The sequence below is a fragment of the Notolabrus celidotus genome, chromosome 4 (assembly GCF_009762535.1).
Source record: "Notolabrus celidotus isolate fNotCel1 chromosome 4, fNotCel1.pri, whole genome shotgun sequence".
NCBI lineage: Eukaryota > Metazoa > Chordata > Actinopteri > Labriformes > Labridae > Notolabrus > Notolabrus celidotus.
Genome location: NC_048275.1, coordinates 33,429,103 through 33,448,012, shown reverse-complemented (window position 1 = coordinate 33,448,012; position 18,910 = coordinate 33,429,103). Strand labels below are relative to the sequence as shown.

The following is an 18,910-nucleotide window of genomic DNA, read 5'->3' as shown; positions in this document are numbered from 1 at the left end:
ATAATGAAGGAAGTGAAACAGAACTAGGTCTGTGTTTTTAACAGTTCAGTCTATTTAAGTATTTCTAAAGTAAAATAATATCCTTTACTCTCTCCAACTCTCTCTTTCCACTCAGAAGTTTGGTCCAATCAGAAAGTATTTTTGTTCCTCCACCAGGACTTCTATCTCTCTTGTTTCACTTGTAGTTTTTGGTCCATAAAGGCAGCCATGTTTTGCACGGTTTGTTCTCCATTTTTTTTTAAATAATAATAATAATAATACAATAAAAGGAACAAAAATAGAAACACAGAGGATCTAAAAACATTAACATTTAAAAGCTGTTCTGAAGAGGTGAGTTTTGAGCTGGGATCTGAATGTTTGGAGGTCAGTGGAGTTGCGTTTGTGTTTGGGGAGGGAGTTCCAGAGGGCGGGGGGAACAGCAATGGAGTAAGCCCTGTCGCCCCCAGGGTCGGTGCTTGGTCCTACAGGGTGGGGAGAGGAGGTTTTCATTGGAGGAGGGGAGAGCACAGGAGGGGTTGTGAGGGTGAAGCAGGTCAGTGAGATAGGAGGGGGCCAGGTGATGGAGGGCTTTGTAGGTCAGGAGGTGGAGTTTGAAGTGAATGCGTTGGGGGACAGGAAGCCAGTGGAGGTTTTGAGTGAGTGAGTGAGTAGACAGGCAGCTGAGTTCTAGATGTTCTGGAGTTTATTGAGTACTTTGGATGATGAGCCATATAAGGTGCTGTTACAGTAGTCAATTCTGGAGGTGATGAATGAATGGATCAGGGTTTCAGTTGCAGGGAAGGAGAGTAGTAGGCGGAGTCGGGCGATGGTTTTTCAGGTGTAAGAAGGTGGTTTTGGTGATGTTAGTGACATGCTTTTCAAAGGTGAGGTTGGTGTCAAAAATGATGCCGAGGTTTCGAACATGGGTTGATGGAGTCAGAGTGGTGTTATTAAATGTTTATAACTTGCCTCATTTGCTGGATCGTCCAAACTCAACTTATATGCAGGATTCATATTCTAAAATGCTCCATCATGAACACCTCCTTCAGATGTGTGGTGTGTTTTCAAGGCTTACACTTTATCCACCGACAGTATCACTTCACATAATCATGTCTGATGCATTCCTCTTAATGTGAAAGCTTAAAATAAAACCTTCATCATTTCTTTCTCCAATGCAAAACATCCTTTAACAGGATTCTACAAATCAGCTGATCTTATTTTCTTGATGGCTCACAAACAAACGTTGCAGGACTGTTAGTTCACAGAGCTGCCCCATGATCAATGTCATCCATGTTTCCACTGGTGGACTGACTGTAAAGGTTTTCTGAGGGCTTAAAGAACTCAAATGAAGCAAACTATACCTCCAAGCCTGATCCCTAACCCTCTCTCCCTGATGGAGGTCTTCTGTAATTGAGAGGAAGTACCAAGAACTAGATTTGAACCTGTATCCCACAGCGGGATCCAAAAGTTCCAGCAGCTTAAGTTTCACTTCTTTCTGAAGCTGTTGATGAGAAGCTATCAGCAGAGAGCAGATCAGACCTCACAGGTAGAAACAAACCGGCAGCCCTCACCTGTCTCTGGAAAACTCCCAGCGTGGATCCTCCGGTAGGTCGTACTCCGGTATCGGGTCGTCGTGCGCCGAGCTCCGCCGTGTCGTGATGCGTACCAGCGGCGTGCTGGAGTTCATGGATGAGCTCGAGTCAGCTGACACCTACAGGACGAGAGAAACTGGCTGATCACCGGAGTCTGGGTTCAAGGGTCAAAGAGAGCTCCAGGGCATCACTAGAGGAGTCGCAGGTTCGTGTGTTGGACTTATTAAAGGTATTGAAGGTAAAACTGCAGAGTGTTGAAGTGTGTGTGCATCACTCAGGCTCTCCTCGTCTCCGCCCTGACCTTACCTTGAACAGGACTCAGGATCTCTCAGGATGTTATCCGACACTGTTCGGATAACATCTTCGGGGGAAAGAATCGCTTCAACAAACTTCAACTTTAACGTAACAGGTGTTTGAATTTGAAATGTCCAATCATTGTTCTCTGTCTGAACCATCAGTTTCGTGTGAACCCATAAACTTTAATTAAGAAGCATGCAGATTATATTATCATAATCCCCCACGTTATCCAGCTGTATGTCTCTGTGGGATCCAGTGTGTGCTTTCTCTCCTCTAGGGGTGTTAGATGCCTTTAGAACTCTTTATCTACTTTCTGTTACCTGGCGGCGCAGAGGGATCTGCTTGCTCAGTTTGTGGACGGCCGGCTGGCCTCCGAAGTCGGGTTTCTTGGCCGTGTTCCTCATGCGGCACACGACCACGATGCCCACCATGCAGGCGATGAGGAAGACGCCCGCGCAGTAGATGGCGATCTCCACGTAGTCGGGGGAGAGCGGGCCGAGGGGTTTCTCCGGAGCTGAGGGACGGGGGGAGAGTGGTGGTGAGAGGAAGAACAGCAGAGGAAGACACAGAGACAGAGACACACGAGTAAGAGACAGACGGACAGACGGATGGATGGATGGATCCTCGGCTGACATTTTCAACATAATCTAACCGACCTGACAAATATCTAAACGTCTCAATAAGTTTTAAATCTGGACTCAGAGTTTCACCAGGCCTGCGTCTGTCTGTCTGCTGAGCTAAGACGGGTGACATGAGCACTGTCCTACACGGGCGAATACGACCTGGACTCCCTGCAGCAGAATGGGCTGTGTTTATATAAATGTGCGTGGGTGTGTGTGTGTGTGTGCGTGTGTGTGTTAGAGGCAGACTTTTCCATCAATGCATCACCCTCCAGACCACAAATCAGACTCTTCAGCCAGCTGGAGGTGAAGCTACATGGAGGAACTTTTCTCCTGTCAGCCTTGTTTCTGCTGGTCCAGAAACCACAGCACGCACACACACACACACACACACACACACACACACACACACACACACACACACACACACACACACACACACACACACACAGCCTCAAAGGCGCCTCATTTAGAGCAATAAATATTACATATTACCCCCGGAGGGAACGACCGGCCTGTGATCGTTTTCCTGATTTGTTTACAGACGAACAAAAGCGTCTTCTGGAAACGCCATGAAGGGACGTTAATAACTCTGCAGACAGTCAGCTCTTCAAACGATCGCCTTCATGAAGTTATATATGTTTGTTTACTCTGGAATCAATTTCAGAACTCGATTTAAACTCTGGACGTGACGGCCGGTCTGTCTAGGAGCTCTTCAGATTATTTGTGCAGAGACTGTCTTCTCCTCGTTTCTGTCGTCAGTCCAGATCTTTCAACTGGAGATGAGAGAACGGATGACACGCTGATGAACGACACTTCTTCTGATGAGTCTAAGGAGTATTTTGTTCCCCGTGCATTCTGCAAACAATCAAAGCCGAGAAACGTAAAGCTGAACACCTCCGACGCTGAGTAAACTCTGCAGCTTGTTAACAGATTTTTAATTTTGTGCTAAATCCATAATCAGATGTCTCCCTGCAGCGATCGTTTGCACATCCCTACGCTTAACTTCACAAGCTGGATCCTTTGGTTTGCATAATTACAGAGCAGACAAACATGGAGGACAGAAATATCACAGTTGATAAATGAGAACACATCAACAAACAAACAGAAGTCTGTCGCTGAGAGTGAAGAAGTTCGGCTCTGATAATCCAGAAAGTGGAGCCTGCTTTTTAAAAGTGCTGAGCTTCAACTTTCTATCTTTATTTCAAGGTGAAATAAGGATCTGAGGAGACGCCAATTATCAGAGCCAGGAGAGGAGAAAGTTTCAGTGGGAAAGAGACAGATTTCTTATTTAACATGCAGAACCAAAATGTGGCATCGACAGACGAGAGGAAGAGAGACAGACGACGAATCCTCCTCCGCAGGAATCTGGAGGCGCTCCAGCTGCTCCGGAGTTTAACTTCAGTCAGAGTCAGAACCAGACGTCTGAGAACCAGCTGAGATTTCAGAATAATGCTGGTTCATCACAGTAATCTAATATCTGAGGGGAGGACTCTGAGGGGAGGACTCTGAGGGGAGGACTCGTCGTCTCTAGAGGTCATTAAAGGACAAACGTCAGAAGAAGAGAGGAGAGATCGGAGTGTGTGTACCTGGAAGCACCGTCAACCAAGCAGTGTGAAAGGAGATCCCAATAGAATTACCCGCCAAGCACGTATACTCCCCAGCATCCTCATATGTTACATTGGGCAAGTAGAGAACTTCTATCTCCTTATCTGTAGTGTTAACACCTGCAGTCTGGGGAGAGGAAGAGGAGGAGGAGGAGGAGGAGGAGAAAGAGGGGGGTGAAGATAAGAGAAGATGAGGAACGGAAAGCAGAAATGGGGAGTCAGAGAGGAAGACGGGGGGAGAACAGAGAGAGAGGAAGAGAAAAAAATGAGACCCAAAACACCAAGAGAGGAATAAAAGAGGCTGCATGACGTCCATCGATGAGGTTCCTTCCGGGGCAAAGGATGCTGGGAGTTTCCACGGTGGAGGAGGAGGAGGAAGAGGATTCATAAACACACACAGACAGAGCCCAACACGCCACCAAAACATGAACTATAAACCCAAACACCAAATACAAAAAGTCCCCGACACCAACAGAACCTCTGCACGTTGGAGTGAACACATGCACGAACACAGAGAGCATGGAGAGCACGCGCCTGCAGCGACATACACCGAGGGGAGGAGGAGAAGGAGGGTGTATGGCGTGCAGGACGAGCCGTGCTTCCATGTCTGCAGCCGGCTCAGCAGCTGCAACACAAAGGGTTAAACTTCAGGGGGGGGAGAGATAAGGTCTGTGAACCCCAGGACCACCAAGAGACCACCAGCAGGACCACCACACCACAGCAGGTCAGGGGACGGAGCCCAGGAAACCACAGCAGGAGGGGGGAGGAGGGGAGGGGGGTGTGAGGGGTCAGGTGTCTCAGGGTTACCTGGGATGACCGTGAGCCAGCCCGACTGACTCTCCTCGCCTATATAATTGGAGACTTTACAGATATACTCTCCGGCATCGTCCTCCGTCACGTTGGTGAGGGTGAGCATCTCCAAGTCGGAGCTGTTAATGCCTGAACGCTGAAATCCACACACACACACACACACACACACACTTCAGACATCAACATTGCAAAACAGGGCGGAATCAGAGAAGCTTATATCATGATGATGACGGCCGCTGAGAGCTGGAACATCCTGTACTTCAAATGGGAGGAAATATGATGTTAAACTTCCTCCAGATCACCTGCAGAAACTCAAACTGTCAGAAGGAGGAGAAGAAGGATGAAATCCCGGACTGTACCTTTAAGACCCGGACGTAGGGGTGTCCGTCGGGGCCGTAGCGGCTGCCGTTCTGAGTGATGTGTTTCAGCCACTGGATGTGAGGTTGTGCGTCGCTGTAAACCTTGCAGACGAAGCGGGCGTCCTCCCCGACGAGCACGGTGGTGTTTGCGGGGAGGCCGGCCTGGAGGATGGGCCGATGAGGAGAGCGCTCTGTGGACAGAGAGGGACACGATGGGTCAGGATAAATGGCTCCCCAGCTTACATATTTCACCTTGTAGTGCCATATTACCCCTCTACAACACTACGCTCCAAACATGCAGGCCTGATCCTCGTACCTAAAGTCTCTAAAAGTAGTATGGGAGGTAGAGCCTTCAGTTATCAGGCCCCTCTCCTTTGGAATCATCTACCAGTCAGGGTCCGGGAGGCAGACACCCTCTCTACTTTTAAGAGTAGGCTTCAAACTTTCCTTTTTGATGAAGCTTATAGTTAGAGCTGGATCAGGCTTGGACCAGGTCTTAGTTATGCTGCTATAGGCTTAGACTGACACACTGGGATCCTGTCTTTCCCTCTCTCTCCTCTCTCTGCCTGTCTCTCACTTTAGCTCTTCATGTCCCATTAAAGTTCCTAACCATAGACCTTTCTGGAGTCCCTGAGCTCCCTTGTCTCGTAGGTTCCTCTGGATCTCCTCTCTCCTTATCTCCTCTCTCCTCATCTCCCATCTCCTAATATCCTCTCTCCTCAGCTCCTCTCTCCTTGTCTCTTCTCTCCTTATCGCCTCTCTCCTTATCTCCTCTCTCCTTAGCTCCTCTCTCCTTATCGCCTCTCTCCTTATCTCCTCTCTCCTCAGCTCCTCTCTCCATAGCTCCTCTCTCCTTAGCTCCTCTCTCCATAGCTCCTCTCTCCTTAGCTCCTCTCTCCATAGCTCCTCTCTCCTTATCTCCTCTCTCCTTAGCTCCTCTCTCCATAGCTCCTCTCTCCTTAGCTCCTCTCTCCTTAGCTCCTCTCTCCTTAGCTACTCTATCCATAGCTCCTCTCTCCATAGCTCCTCTTGCCTTAGCTCCTCTCGCCTTAGCTCCTCTCGCCTTAGCTCCTCTCTCCTTATCCCTTACTTTAACTCTTCCTGTCCCATTAAAGTTACTAACCATAGACCTTTCTGGAGTCCCTGAGCTCCCTTGTCTCGTAGGTTCCTCTGGATCTCTGCTGCTGTGGACGGGCCAGACTCCAGCTCCTACAACTACTACTATCCGTCTCCCCACTATCATCTCTCTCTCTCTTCATCTCCCTCTATCCCTCTCTCCAACTCAGTCTCAGCAGATGTGTGTCTAACATGAGTCTGGTCCTGCTGGAGGTTTCTGCCTGTTAAAGGAAGTTTGTCCTTGCCACTGTAACTTGCTAAATGCTGCAAAGTGCTCTGCTCATGGTGGATTAAACGTTCGAGTCTAAAGCTCTCTGCTGTGCTTTGCTTGTGAGAGTTTATCTCAGCAGCTCCTCGCTCTCTGTGAACGTTTCAGGTTAAAAAAAAATGTCCGACTCTCTTATCTCTGATTCTTCAAACAAAACAAAGAGGAATTCAGTCTTTACAGATAAAGAGCTGCGCTGGAGGAGGACTCCTTAATGCAGGCTGTACATTTATTATACTGCATGTGAGGAGAGGTGTCAGAGAAGCATGGTAGAAACACCTTCACACACACACACACACACGCACACACGCACACACACACACACACACCATCTCCAGCTATCTGCATTCTTTAACACGCAAACATTCGGACTGAGAATCCAAACAGAGCGAGACCTGCTGAACAATGAACCCTTTCAAACACCACCCGGCTTCCACACCAGCACAGAGGACCCCCAACCCCCCACACTGACAGCACACACACACACACACGATGACATCACTCAGCCCTGCAGCGCCTTTACAAAACAAAGCCTCAAGGTAGGAGCAGGGAAGTTGGTCTTGCGCAAGAGTGTGTGTGTGTGTGTGTGTGTTAGTGTGTTACAACCAGTGTGTGTGTGTGTGTGTATGTGAAGTCAGGGTGGGTCAGAGGGTGAGGCTGTGTGATGAAGGGAGGAGGCTCGGCTGAAGAAGAAGAAGAAGGACTAAAGAAAGGGAGGAAGGAATAACAGAGGGTGGAGAAACGAGGATTCAGACGCTCCACGTCCGTCCGTCTGCTCCATCTCTCTGAAATCTGTCAGATCAGATGATTCCCACACCTCTCTCTCTCCTCTCCTCTCCTCTCTCCCTCCCCCCTCTCTCTCCCTCCTCCTGCACATTCCTAGAGCTCACCATGTTTATTGTCTCTCTCTCTCTCTCTTTCCCCCATTTTCTCTCCATCCATCTTTTTCAGACCTCCTCACTCCCTCCCTCCGTCTCTGACAAACAATGAGGTTAGATCAACTTCTTCTAACCTTCTGTTTCCAAACAGGACTCAGCTTGAAACATTTGACGGGGGAGGGGGGGGGAAACAAAGTCGTGCAAAGAAAGATATTTCAACACGACAAAAGAGAATTTCTCTGAATTGAATTTGTTTCCACTGCAGCTGATCCACATGTGAGCATCCAGAGTGGGACAGGCTGGGTGTGCGTTCTGAGAAAACAGGCCACATCATGATTATGGAGCTGCCCCAAAACAATAAAAGTTTGTGGAGCAATTCCTGCTTAAATTAGAAAAAGGACTATCGCCTGTGCACGTGTGTGGGCTTGAGCAGAGGATCAGAAAGAGAGAGGATGAAGGGTTTGGAATGATAGACAGGAAGCAGAAAGATGCTTCATGATGCAGACGTTTGCATTTTTTAGATTTCCCATCACAAGGTGATTTATGAAGGATACGTCAGATGTAAATTCTGCACTTTTCTGACCGCTAATCTTAAAACTGAGATCTTAAGTAGAACTTATTCACAGTTTGGTCATTTCATATTTACCAGAGCTCTCTTATTTAGTGTGTGTGACACTCAAACACAAAGCAACACATTAGAAAAGATTTAAAGCCTTCAGATGTTTCCAATCACTTCATTCGTCAGAGTTTGACCCAAAAGCAAACATGAGAGAAAACTCCAAAAAGTAAAAACAGATCTGCGTGTCCAACTCTGTTTTCTCTTCTCTCACATTCGTCTTTTCACGACCTCCTTCTGATTTATACGCTGACCCTTTAAGGGGGTCGAACCCCATGTTGGGAACCACCTGATGAAGTGGTATTAGACCGTTTGCACCTTGAGCGTCTGTTTCTGAAGAGCTGTTTTGAGACCAATCGGCGGCGGCGGCAGCCATATTGCTGCTGTGGAGCCAGTGTGGCGTAAAAAGGCGGAGTTTGAGCCTCCTCGCCAACAGCTACAGTGTTCCCGCCTGTCAATCAAGTCAGCTGTGCCTCTCATTGGAAGACTCGTAATCTTAATATCTTTGAAATTGCTGCGTTAGAAGAAAATTCACCCTCCTCACAGTGTGAGCAGATCGAGAAATGAGCTATCCAGACCAGAGCTGAAGATGTTTGTCCGACGGGCTCTGGCCGTGCTCGGGCTTGCGTGGTAAATGAGCGGTCAGGTGAATCTGGACTCCCCTCAGCAAGAAGTTGTGCGTCAACGGCACGAGCACTGGCTACAGTGATAATACAGGACCTCTATAAGATCGCATCATTCCTCTCCTCTGGCCAAAATGTAACCAGCTGAGAATGTTGTCACACTCAGACAGGGAGGCCGTACACGCTCATGCCCGCACTCTTCTGCAAGCTGTGCACGGTGCTGCAGGCGCACGACGAGATGTGGAGACTCCAGACCCAGAGCTCTCCAGAGACGAGCACGCTCATCCGAAAAAAGGCAAAAAGGGTGACTTTGGAGGAGTGGGAAAATGTACAGTGAGCTGAATGGGAAGACGATGAGGTATCTCTCTACATTAAAAAAGACTGTCATGGAAGATGAAACTGATGTTCTTAACTGGTGGAAGATCAACAGACCATCCTACCCAAAACTTGCAAAATTAGCCAGATCAGTGATGAGTAATGTCTGGGCAGTCGGGCTGTTAACGGGTTCAGGCTATCAAAAAATCTAGGTCATTCGGGTTCAGACAGAATTCTGTCGGGTCGGGTCGGGTCTAACTTTTAAATGGACTTGGTTCATCACTCACTGATGGTAGAGGCTGCTACAGTGAGGGACCATCAGTGTTAGCTAATCTCATTCGTTCACATTGACACACCTCTGAACTGCAGAGGGAGCAATTTGGGGTTCAGTGTCTTGCTCAAGGACATTCCGGCATGTGACTGCCGGAGCTGGGATCAAACCGCCAACCTTCCGATGGATGGACGACCGATTCTACCCGCTGAGCCACAGCCGCCCCACTACAGCTCTAATCCAGACTCCACTCGTCTTTTGAACCAGGCTGTAAACATGTTTATTTCTGCTCTAAAGATCGTCTTTTTCTCATTCATGTGTATGTGATTTCCGGTACTTCCAGAGCCAGCCTCAAGTGGATTCTCGATGAACTGCAGTTTTAACACTCCGGCACTGGACTCATATATTTAGACCGGAGGTTGCCGCTTGTGCAGAACGTGATGTTTCACTCTCATATTTATTCTCTCCTGACGGCGGCAGTAGCTCAGTCCATGGGGACTTGGCTTGGGAATCAGAGGGTCACTGGTTTGAGTCTCAGTATGGACGAAGTTTGGCAAGTGGACTGGTGGCTGGAGAGGTGCTGGTTCACTTGCCTGGGCACTGCCAGATGTCTTTGAGCAAGGCACCAAACCCCCAACTGCTTGGTGTGCGCTGGTTGATGGCAGCATCCTCACTCTGACATCTCTCCCTAAGTGCATGTCCACTGCATGTTTGTGCCTAACATTGTATGTATACCAAAAAACTGTGTGTGTAGCATGACTGAAAATTAACATGAGTGAAAAAATTTAATTTAATAACGTAAAAAAGTACGTTTCTTATCTTTCATTTCTGACATTTTGCTGTCCTTTGAATTTGTGCACGAAGTAAAGGATCTGAATCTTCTCTCAAACGTTGCACGCATCAGACAGAATGAAAGTGCCGACCCTGCGTGTTTGCGGTGACCCGTTTCCAAACTGAACTCATTTATCAATTAATTCATTAGTTGATAAATTTGCTGTGAAGTGCGAGGAGACAGACTGGTGGGCATTCCACGGCGTCCCATGCAGAAGAAGTGAACTCTGGGTAACCTGCCTGGTTGGCACACAGAGCCCGCGATGGTCAGGGGAGGGGGCGGCGACATAAGAAGAACGCGGTGTGTCACAGGACGGCACGGGGGGGCGACCGACAAAGCGCCGCACGTCCGCTGGGTGCCACAGCTCTGATTGAAAGACCCGACCGCTGTGACTCGTCGTCCGTGTCCGTCCCGCTGAGGCCTTTTCTCCTGAGGCCAGTTTGAACCAGAAGAGGCCGGTTCCTCTGAGCTGATCCTGCAGGTCATTTAGGCCCGGGTAAAAAAAAAAGACTGATAAGAGCAGTCTCTGTTTCCCCTCCTTTTCTCCCCTGTAATGAAGCAAGAGGTTTCAGGGGGGGGGGGGGCAGAGCTGCAGAGCTGCAGAGCTGCAGAGCCAGACGTGAGGGGGTTTACTGCTCCGCAATAAAACAGAACAAAAACAGAAATATGCAGACTGACGGAGAGGAGAGACGCAGCCGCTCCAGAGCAGGGGGCCCGAGCTGGGGCCGTGTGTCTGCGTGCACGTGCCTCTACGCTCATTGTGCAAAAAGCCCCTCAGGTATTTAATCTCCATCTGATAGAATGGAAATAATACTCCTTATTTCCATGGAGACGCTAATCAAAACAGAAGTGTGTAATTACAGTAGGAGGATTCTTCTGATGACCAGCAGCGGCCCCTGAACGCCCCGCAGCTGCAGCCCGTGCAGGTCATCGTGGGTTATTGATTCAGAGGAAAGCAGCGTGGGATAAACTTTGATCTGTTAGTGGCTGAGTGAGGTCAAAGGAGAGCGGGGAATGCTGCAGAGTAAGGCCAAACTCTCTCTCTCTCTCTCTCTCTCTCTCTTCTCAAACACACACACACGCCTGGCGATCTTTATCCCGCTCCCCTTGTTGTCCCCGCCGCGCATCGATTCTGCAAACTGAGCAGAAAACTCTCTTTGCTCTCTGCGCTCCAAAGGTCGCAGCGGAGGGTGACTGAGTTGGGTCTAAACTCGCTGAAACAGTCACAAGTTTGAGGATGACACTGTGGGATCATCCGCTACAGGTTCAAGTCCTTCAACAAACCTCAGGGGACTTCAAAGATCTGGATCAGAGATCACTGATTTCAGGATGGAGCTACCAGAGTTTAAACTACGTGATGTGTGAAAGGATAAAACAAACATCAAGTTGCTGCTCGCTTCTCTCAAACAATCACAGATCATCACAAATCAACCTACGCCTGATTCAAACATCATAAACACATCGCACCATCAGACCAGGAGGGATTCACCTGGATCAGCAGAGTCAGTATAGAACTGGATTCAAACTTAGGCTGCGTTAGATTCCTCACACTTGGCACTCCTCAATATGCACCTGCAACCAGAGTGCACCTGGGAGATCACACACACACACACACACACACACACACTTTGGGAACCCTTTCCTCCGTCCTCTGCCTCACAGGGGAACTGTACTCTTCAGTCTTCTTGTGTGTGTGTGTGTATGTGTGTGTGTGTGTGTGTGTGTGTGTGTGTGGGACTGACCCACTACGTCCAGGGTGTAGGTGTGGTTGATGGCTCCGAACTCGTTCTCCACCAGACAGGTGTAGTTGCCTTTATCTGAGGGCACCACGCTCTCCATGATCAGGGTCCAGTGCTGGCTGCGTACCTGGAGAGGAGAGAGAGGGAGAGGTTCATGGTTACAAGGCGGACAGAAACACACACACACACACACACTCTCTCTAGCTCTAACAGCTAGATTCCTTGATGTTCTCCCTTCACAGCAGGATGTCTGAACAGAACTCGAGCACACGTTTAATATTTATGAGTTTAAATGGTGCAGATCTTAGTTTGAGATCATCTTTAGGAACATCAAAGAATCAGGAGTTAGCTGATATTTATCATAGAGAGATTCCTGCTTAACACACACACTGACATGTTACAGAGAAATGGAGCTAAAAGGACAAAAGGAGCTAAATGTGGGGTTTTGGTGGCCTAGCGGTCTAAGCGCCCCACAAACAGAGATGATACCCGACCGGTCGATCATTTCCTGCATGTCTTCCCCTGCTCTCTACTTCCCACATTTCCTTTCCTGTTCAGCTGTCCTATCAAATAAAAAAAGCCCCAAAAATACAACTTAAAGAAAAAAAAAAAGGAGCTCAATGCAAAGATGAGAATGTTAAATGAGATGTGGTTGAAAGAGTTAAAAACAATACTTTGGCTGATTAAACACCCATTTTATTTATTCTTGCTTTTATTTGATTTTTTTTAATATTTAACTTCATATATTTTATCATTTTAATGTCACTTTATATTTAATTTAATATTACTTATTTTTATTTATTTTTTACTCTTTAAGTTGTATTATCTAATTTCTATTTATTGCTATTTTAAGTGCTTTTTTATTGTCTTTTGTTTATCTTTTATTGGCTTATTTCTGAAATATTTCCCTTGTTGTTTAATTATATACATTTTATTGCATTTTGTGTGCATTAGTCTCTCTACTTCTAAATCTATCCTGTTTTATGTTTAGTCATTAAAAATGTTATTTTATTTATTTTTTAATCACTGTAAAGCACTTTGTATTGCATTTGATTTGTATGAAAGGTGCTCTATAAATAAAGCTAGATTGATTCATTAACTGATGATCAGCTGATCAGTTTTCCGCCTCATGTCAGCTCCAGGAGAAAACATCACGGTTTTATGGCGAGTGTTTATCTTTTAGAGCATTAGATTACAGGAAAAAAGAGTTTCTTTGCAGGATCAGAAAGAATAAAGAAAAAATTTGTTTTTATTTAACATGCAAAATGTCTTGAAAGCTCCATATTGCACAATCCTGCAGGAACAGACATGAAGAGCTTTTACCTGGACTTTAGGAACAGGTATGTTGCACATGTTGTATTTTATAGAAGACGTTGAACAGTAGGAGTGAATGTTCTCTGCTCTCTTTATCTCATGGGGAAGAGAGTGATCTTTTTATGTTTCTGAGTCTCGTTCCTCCTCTATTGGTCTGTCAGCCCCTGCTCTCCCGGATAGTAAACCCCTCCCCTCTTAGAGGAAACAGTTATTCCCAGTATTTGCAGGAACAGTTTCTCCGTGTGTGGAATCTACAGGTGTGAGCTAACAATGGAGTTTCCGTCTGACGCTGAACAGAGACTGTAGCTGCTGCTTGTTCGGGCCAACATCTCACACAAAGGAGAGATTAGACCACAGGGCTGGGCTCAGGTAGGGCTCAGGTACGGCTTTGTCCGACAGCTGTTGACAGAAAGAGAGCGATGATCTGCCCACAGAGCGTCTGACAGCATGACTGTTTCATTTCCGTCATGTTGAGGCCGGCTTTTTTTTGTCCACGCTGTGATGAGCTCACTGAAAGCTGCAGAGTGGCGACAAAATCTGCAGAACTTCAAACTCTGCTCATTATGCATCCCTCTGTATCAGCCTGGCTCCATATATACAGTAATACAGTAAAGGCTGTTTGCTTCTAATTTATGAGCAAACTGGAGTCCAAACAGACGCCGTCACAGAGAAGGAATCCTTTAAAGCCCGTCTAGATGAAGCTGTTTTCTAGCTTTCTTCATACAACAAGGAAACAAAACAACACGAGCTTTACTTTCCCATGACGTACAGAATCAGGTATTTTCTGCACATACTATAAATCAACGCCGGCTCCCAGAACGGGACCAGAGTGAGAGACTGTTTCACAACGTACACAAAGCTTTACTGTGAACCGTGCACAGACAGACGGACTCATGTCAGCTTGTTCTCCAGAGGATGCATCAGAGTTTATCTCTCTGTTTAATTTGCAGACAGCTTGGTTTCTCTCTCTGCAGCACGCCGAGCCGCTCCGGTTTAAACTTTAACCAGCTCCGCTCAGCGTCTGTAACAATGCAAGCAGAAGAATCCCAAACTAGTCTCCAACCTGGAGCCAGTGAGACCTGTTCTCCCTGATTGAGTTACCTCTGCATTCTGAACTCACTTCAACCCTGACGCTGCCTTGCTCTCTCTATACGTTACTGTCCGGGGGCATTTAACCCTTCAGTCCCCGGATTAGGTTTCTAATTGTCGGGGGCAGAGGAGCATTTCGAGTTACAGAGAGAGGCTCTGCAAAGTATCCCGGTGAGAGGAGGAGCACGGATGAGCAATTCTAATTTCACAGCAGAAACCCTGCCCTCGTTTCCTCTGTCCGCTCTCCTCACGTCTCTGCAGTGAAGGGTGGAAAAAGGGTGAAAGGACAAACGGGGGGATGAATGGGAAGAGGTCTGACAGCGCTTGTAAACAAATCCACAAAGTCTGCCAGAAGAGTTGTGTCGAAGAAAGCAGGAAGACGCAGGAAACAGAGTGTTTCTAACAATCCTTTCAGAGCAGAGTTCGACCTTTGACCCCAGAGATCATGACGATCGAGGTAATCGCCGTGAAAGTGAGGAATTATCTCTGGTTCATCCACAGAAGACGTCATCTATGGGGCGCCCCAAGGCTCAGTTCTTGGCCCCTTCTCTTTCCCTCCACATGAACCTTCTTCTCCTTCTTTTAGACTTCATGATTCTCCTTGTATGCAGACGGCACAGTGATATCCGCCACTATTAGGCCACTACATGCAGCAAATGGTCAAGGCCAGAAGCCGAACAAGGGACCTCCAAGACGAGGACCACAGCCTTCGTACATGGGTCGCACCAGGACCGCAACACCCCTAACCAGAACTTGTATTTGTTCCAGACTGAAGGTGACGACAGGTAAGTGTTTTCAGCCGTCAGTTTCATCTTTTAAAATGACGTTAACAGGCTTTTATGAATCCCTTTCTTAGCCTTACTCCTCATGTTTTATTGTGTTTAAGAAAACACCTGATAGTTTGATTTGTAGAGCAGAGAGCTGCAGGAACAGAGTGTTTCTAACAATCCTTTCAAAGCAGAGTTCGACCTTTGACCCCAGAGATCATGACGGTCGAGGTAATCACCCTGAAAGTGAGGGAATGTCTCTGGTTCATCCACAGAGGCTCAGTCCTTGGCCCCTTCTCTTTCCCTCCACATGAACCTTCTTCTCCTTCTTATAGACTTCATGATTCTCCTCGTATGCAGACGACACGGTGATATCTGCCACTAAGACAAAACTTCTTAAAGCCCCTCAAAAACTGTTTTAGGGACTTTTAATGTTGGACGTCTCAAAAAAGTCTCACTCCAGCATTTTTGACTTTATTGATGGAAAGACATGCAGCAAATGGTCGAGGCCAGGAGCCGAACAAGGGACCTCCAAGACGAGGACCACGGCCTTCGTACATGGGTCACACCAAGACCGCAACACCCCCAACCAGAACTTGTATTTGTTCCAGACTGAAGGTGACTACAGGTAAGTGTTTTCAGCCGTCAGTTTCATCTTTTAAAATGACGTTAACAGGCTTTTATGAATCCAGTTCTTGGCCCCTTCTCTTTCCCTCCACATGAACCTTCTTCTCCTTCTTATGGACTTCATGATTCTCCTCGTATGCAGACGACACAGTGATATCCAACACTAAGACAAGAACTTCTTAAAGCCCCTCAGAAACAGTTTTAAGGATTTTAAATGCTGGATGTCTCAAAAAAAAGTCTATGCAATCAGCACCCCTAACCAGAACTTGTATTTGTTCCAGACTGAAGCTGACTACAGGTAAGTGTTTTCAGCCATGAGATACAAATCAGTTTCATCTTTTAAAATGACGTTAACAGGCTTTATGAATCCCTTTCTTATCCGTTCAACCTTTGACCCCAGAGATCATGACAATCGAGGTAATCACCCTGAAAGTGAGGAATTATCTCTGGTTCATCCACAGAAGACGTCATCTGCGGGGCGCCCAAAGGCTCAGTTCTTGGCCCCTTCTCTTTCCCTCCACATGAACCTTCTTCTCCTTCTTATAGACTTCATGATTCTCCTCGTATGCAGAACTTCTTAAGTCCCTCAGAAACAGTTTTAGGTACTTTAAATGTTGGATGTCTCCAAAAAAGTCTAACTCCAGTCTTTTCTTTCTTTTTAAAAATATTTTCTTTGGCGTTTTTGACTTTTTAATTGATGGAAACGTGAAGAAAGACATGCAGGAAACGGTCCAGGCCAGGAGCCGAACAACCGACCTCCAAGACTAGGACCACAGCCTTCGTACATGGGTCGCACCAAGACCGCTATGCAAACATCACCCTCAACCAGAACTTGTATTTGTTCCAGACTGAAGGTGACAACAGGTAAGTGTTTTCAGCCGTGAGATACAAATCAGTTTAATCTTTTAAAATGACGTTCACAGGTTTTTATGAATCCCTTTCTTATACTTACTCCTCACATGTTTCATTATATATAAGAGGACGCCTCATGTTGTAGATTTGATTTGTTTGCCTGAAGACAAATCTCTTAAACAGTATGATTAGTGACCCTCCGTCCTACCTTGTACCCTCCCATGCGGTCCTCTTGGCGGAAAGGCCGGCTGTTCTTCAGCCAGCGGAGTTTGGGTCGGGGGTTCCCTCCTGCAGCACAGCGAAACTTCACCGTGTTGGCAGCCGGCACGGCGTGCAGCTTCTTCTCCATCTTGGCCGAGGAGGTCCAGTACGGAGCGCCTGCAAGAACAGAACAGTCAGGATGAGGATTCCCTACATGTATGTTCAATCCAGAGATTATCTGTCTGAACAAAGCTCTCACAGACGCAGAGTCTTCAATCTGTTCAGACCTTTCTAGTTGTTCTATTTTGGGGACCTGTCCTGATGTTGGGACTAAAACCATTTTTTGAACCAGGCTGTAAACATGTTTAGTTCTGCTCTTTGAATGGATGTGCTTCTGCAACCAGCCTCAAGTGGACACTCAAGGAACTGCAGTATCCGGCTTCATATTTTAAGATTAGATTGATTAGATCTGATTATTTCGTGTTATCTGAAGTTGATTAAGTTTGACTCAGTGTGCACGTAATACAGCTTCAGAGCATGCAGATTATTCATCATGGCAGCATGAAGAGATGAGATAGTTGTTGTATTGTCCTTTCTCCCTAACCTGGATTGCAAACTCTGCAATGACGAATCAGCTGATGTAAATCAAAGCGCTCTGACAGAAGTGAAGCGTTTGTCTTCAGGCTCTTGGAGCAGAAATATAAAGCGTGACTACAGAGAAGCCAAACCTGAACCATTCCTCACACCCCCACAGACCCCCACAGACCCCCTCAGACCCCCACCGACTGACCTCCGTCTGCATAACACAACCCAGAGCCCCTCTCTCCCACAGTTAAACACTAACACACACTCTCCTGCAGACTCAGGGTGTTACAGAGGAGGGAGAGGAAAATGTGGCCGGGCGTTGCCAAGAGGGTAACTAGACCATCACATTCAATTTCATCTCATTCCACTTAGCAGCTTTTTTCCCTCCTCCACTTCCTCCGATTACCACCGCTCCTCTGTTTATCTGCTGGATACGGACGGCAGAGCCAGGCAGCTTATCACGGCTGGAAAATCATTATGTGCCGTCAGGGGAGAAAATGAATGTCACGTTTATCGAAGGAGCTCTCAGCACGCTTCGGGCCCCTCCTCCTGAAATCTGCCACCTTCCTCGTGTTTGTCCGTTCCTGAGTTCCCTCTTTTCCCAGATCTCACTCTCTCTCTCAGTCAGCTGGACTCCCCTCCTCCCTCCCTCCCTCCCTCCCTCCTCTCTGCACCTGGGAGTGTGATGGCCTGAGCAGATGGGACTCAGAGGGGAAGAGGAACTCAAAGTCAAACAACAATCCAAACGGTCCCCCGCTCCGTCTCTGCTTTAGGAGCAGGAGCGAAAGCAGAGGAGGGAATACCCGCAGATAAGACTTCAGGATGACTCTGAGATTAAGTTCACGTCCCCGGAGTCTGTTTGCTCGCCCTCCCTCCGATCTGCATAGCTACTATCAGACTCCGCCCACCGCTTTCTCAGGCATGCACAGCCGGACGTGTCGTGCATACTTTGATAGTAAAATCAGTAAACAGAGCTCTTCCTTCCTGCACCGACTCTCACTGAAATCCCTTCTCTCCTTTTCTTCACCTCTCCGCCACCTCCGTCCCTCTCTTCCTGAGACAGATGAGCCGGAGACCGGGCTCAGCCGCGAGGTCGTCTCTTCCCCCCCGTCCCAGATCGACCTCTGACCCCGAGCTGGCAGCGGGGTTGGAGGATGAGGTTGGGACATGAAAGGTGAGCGGAGCTGTTTTCCCATGCTCCCTCTCCGTCCGGAGGGGCAGCACTTCAAACGAGACGACCCTCAGACCTCGCCAGATGAAGACAAACTCTCACTGCCTCCCCCGTCCCCCCGTCCCCCCGTCCCCCCCCTCGAAAGCCCCAAGCATCCGGATCCCCGCACGGCTGTTTATCCTGAGCTGACCGGGGTCATACGAGGTTATCTAGCTGTAGAGTGAAGAGCTTTTTATTTTAGTTTGACTCTTCTTCAGATTATTTTTACTCTGAGCTCGTCCATCAGTGACTGAACGTTGCTTTAATCAAACTTCTCATGCTGCAGCTTTTACAGTGTTTACATTTTGAGTCCATTGATGGGGAGAGCTGCAAGAATGGCCGCCAT

The 18,910-nt window shown here is 47.5% G+C and overlaps 1 protein-coding gene across 3 annotated transcripts in view; it reads right to left on the bottom strand.

The window, feature by feature from the left end:
• Positions 1–16,944, bottom strand: part of LOC117812064 (fibroblast growth factor receptor 2) — a 36,776-nt gene extending 19,832 nt beyond the window's left edge. The window contains exons 1-6 of one of the 3 annotated variants that reach the window (XM_034682650.1): positions 16,777–16,944; positions 11,923–12,046; positions 5,265–5,455; positions 4,903–5,041; positions 2,189–2,382; positions 1,551–1,690 (exon numbers count right to left, since the gene is read on the bottom strand). In XM_034682650.1, the coding sequence (XP_034538541.1) occupies positions 1,551–1,690; positions 2,189–2,382; positions 4,903–5,041; positions 5,265–5,455; positions 11,923–12,046; positions 16,777–16,917 (929 nt within the window). In that variant the 5' untranslated portion in view covers positions 16,918–16,944. Of the gene's footprint in view, positions 1–1,550; positions 1,691–2,182; positions 2,383–4,077; positions 4,223–4,902; positions 5,042–5,264; positions 5,456–11,922; positions 12,047–16,776 lie in introns of all 3 variants that reach the window. The other 2 variants (XM_034682649.1, XM_034682648.1) reach the window with 2 other exon arrangements.
• Positions 16,945–18,910: the final 1,966 nt, after the last annotated feature.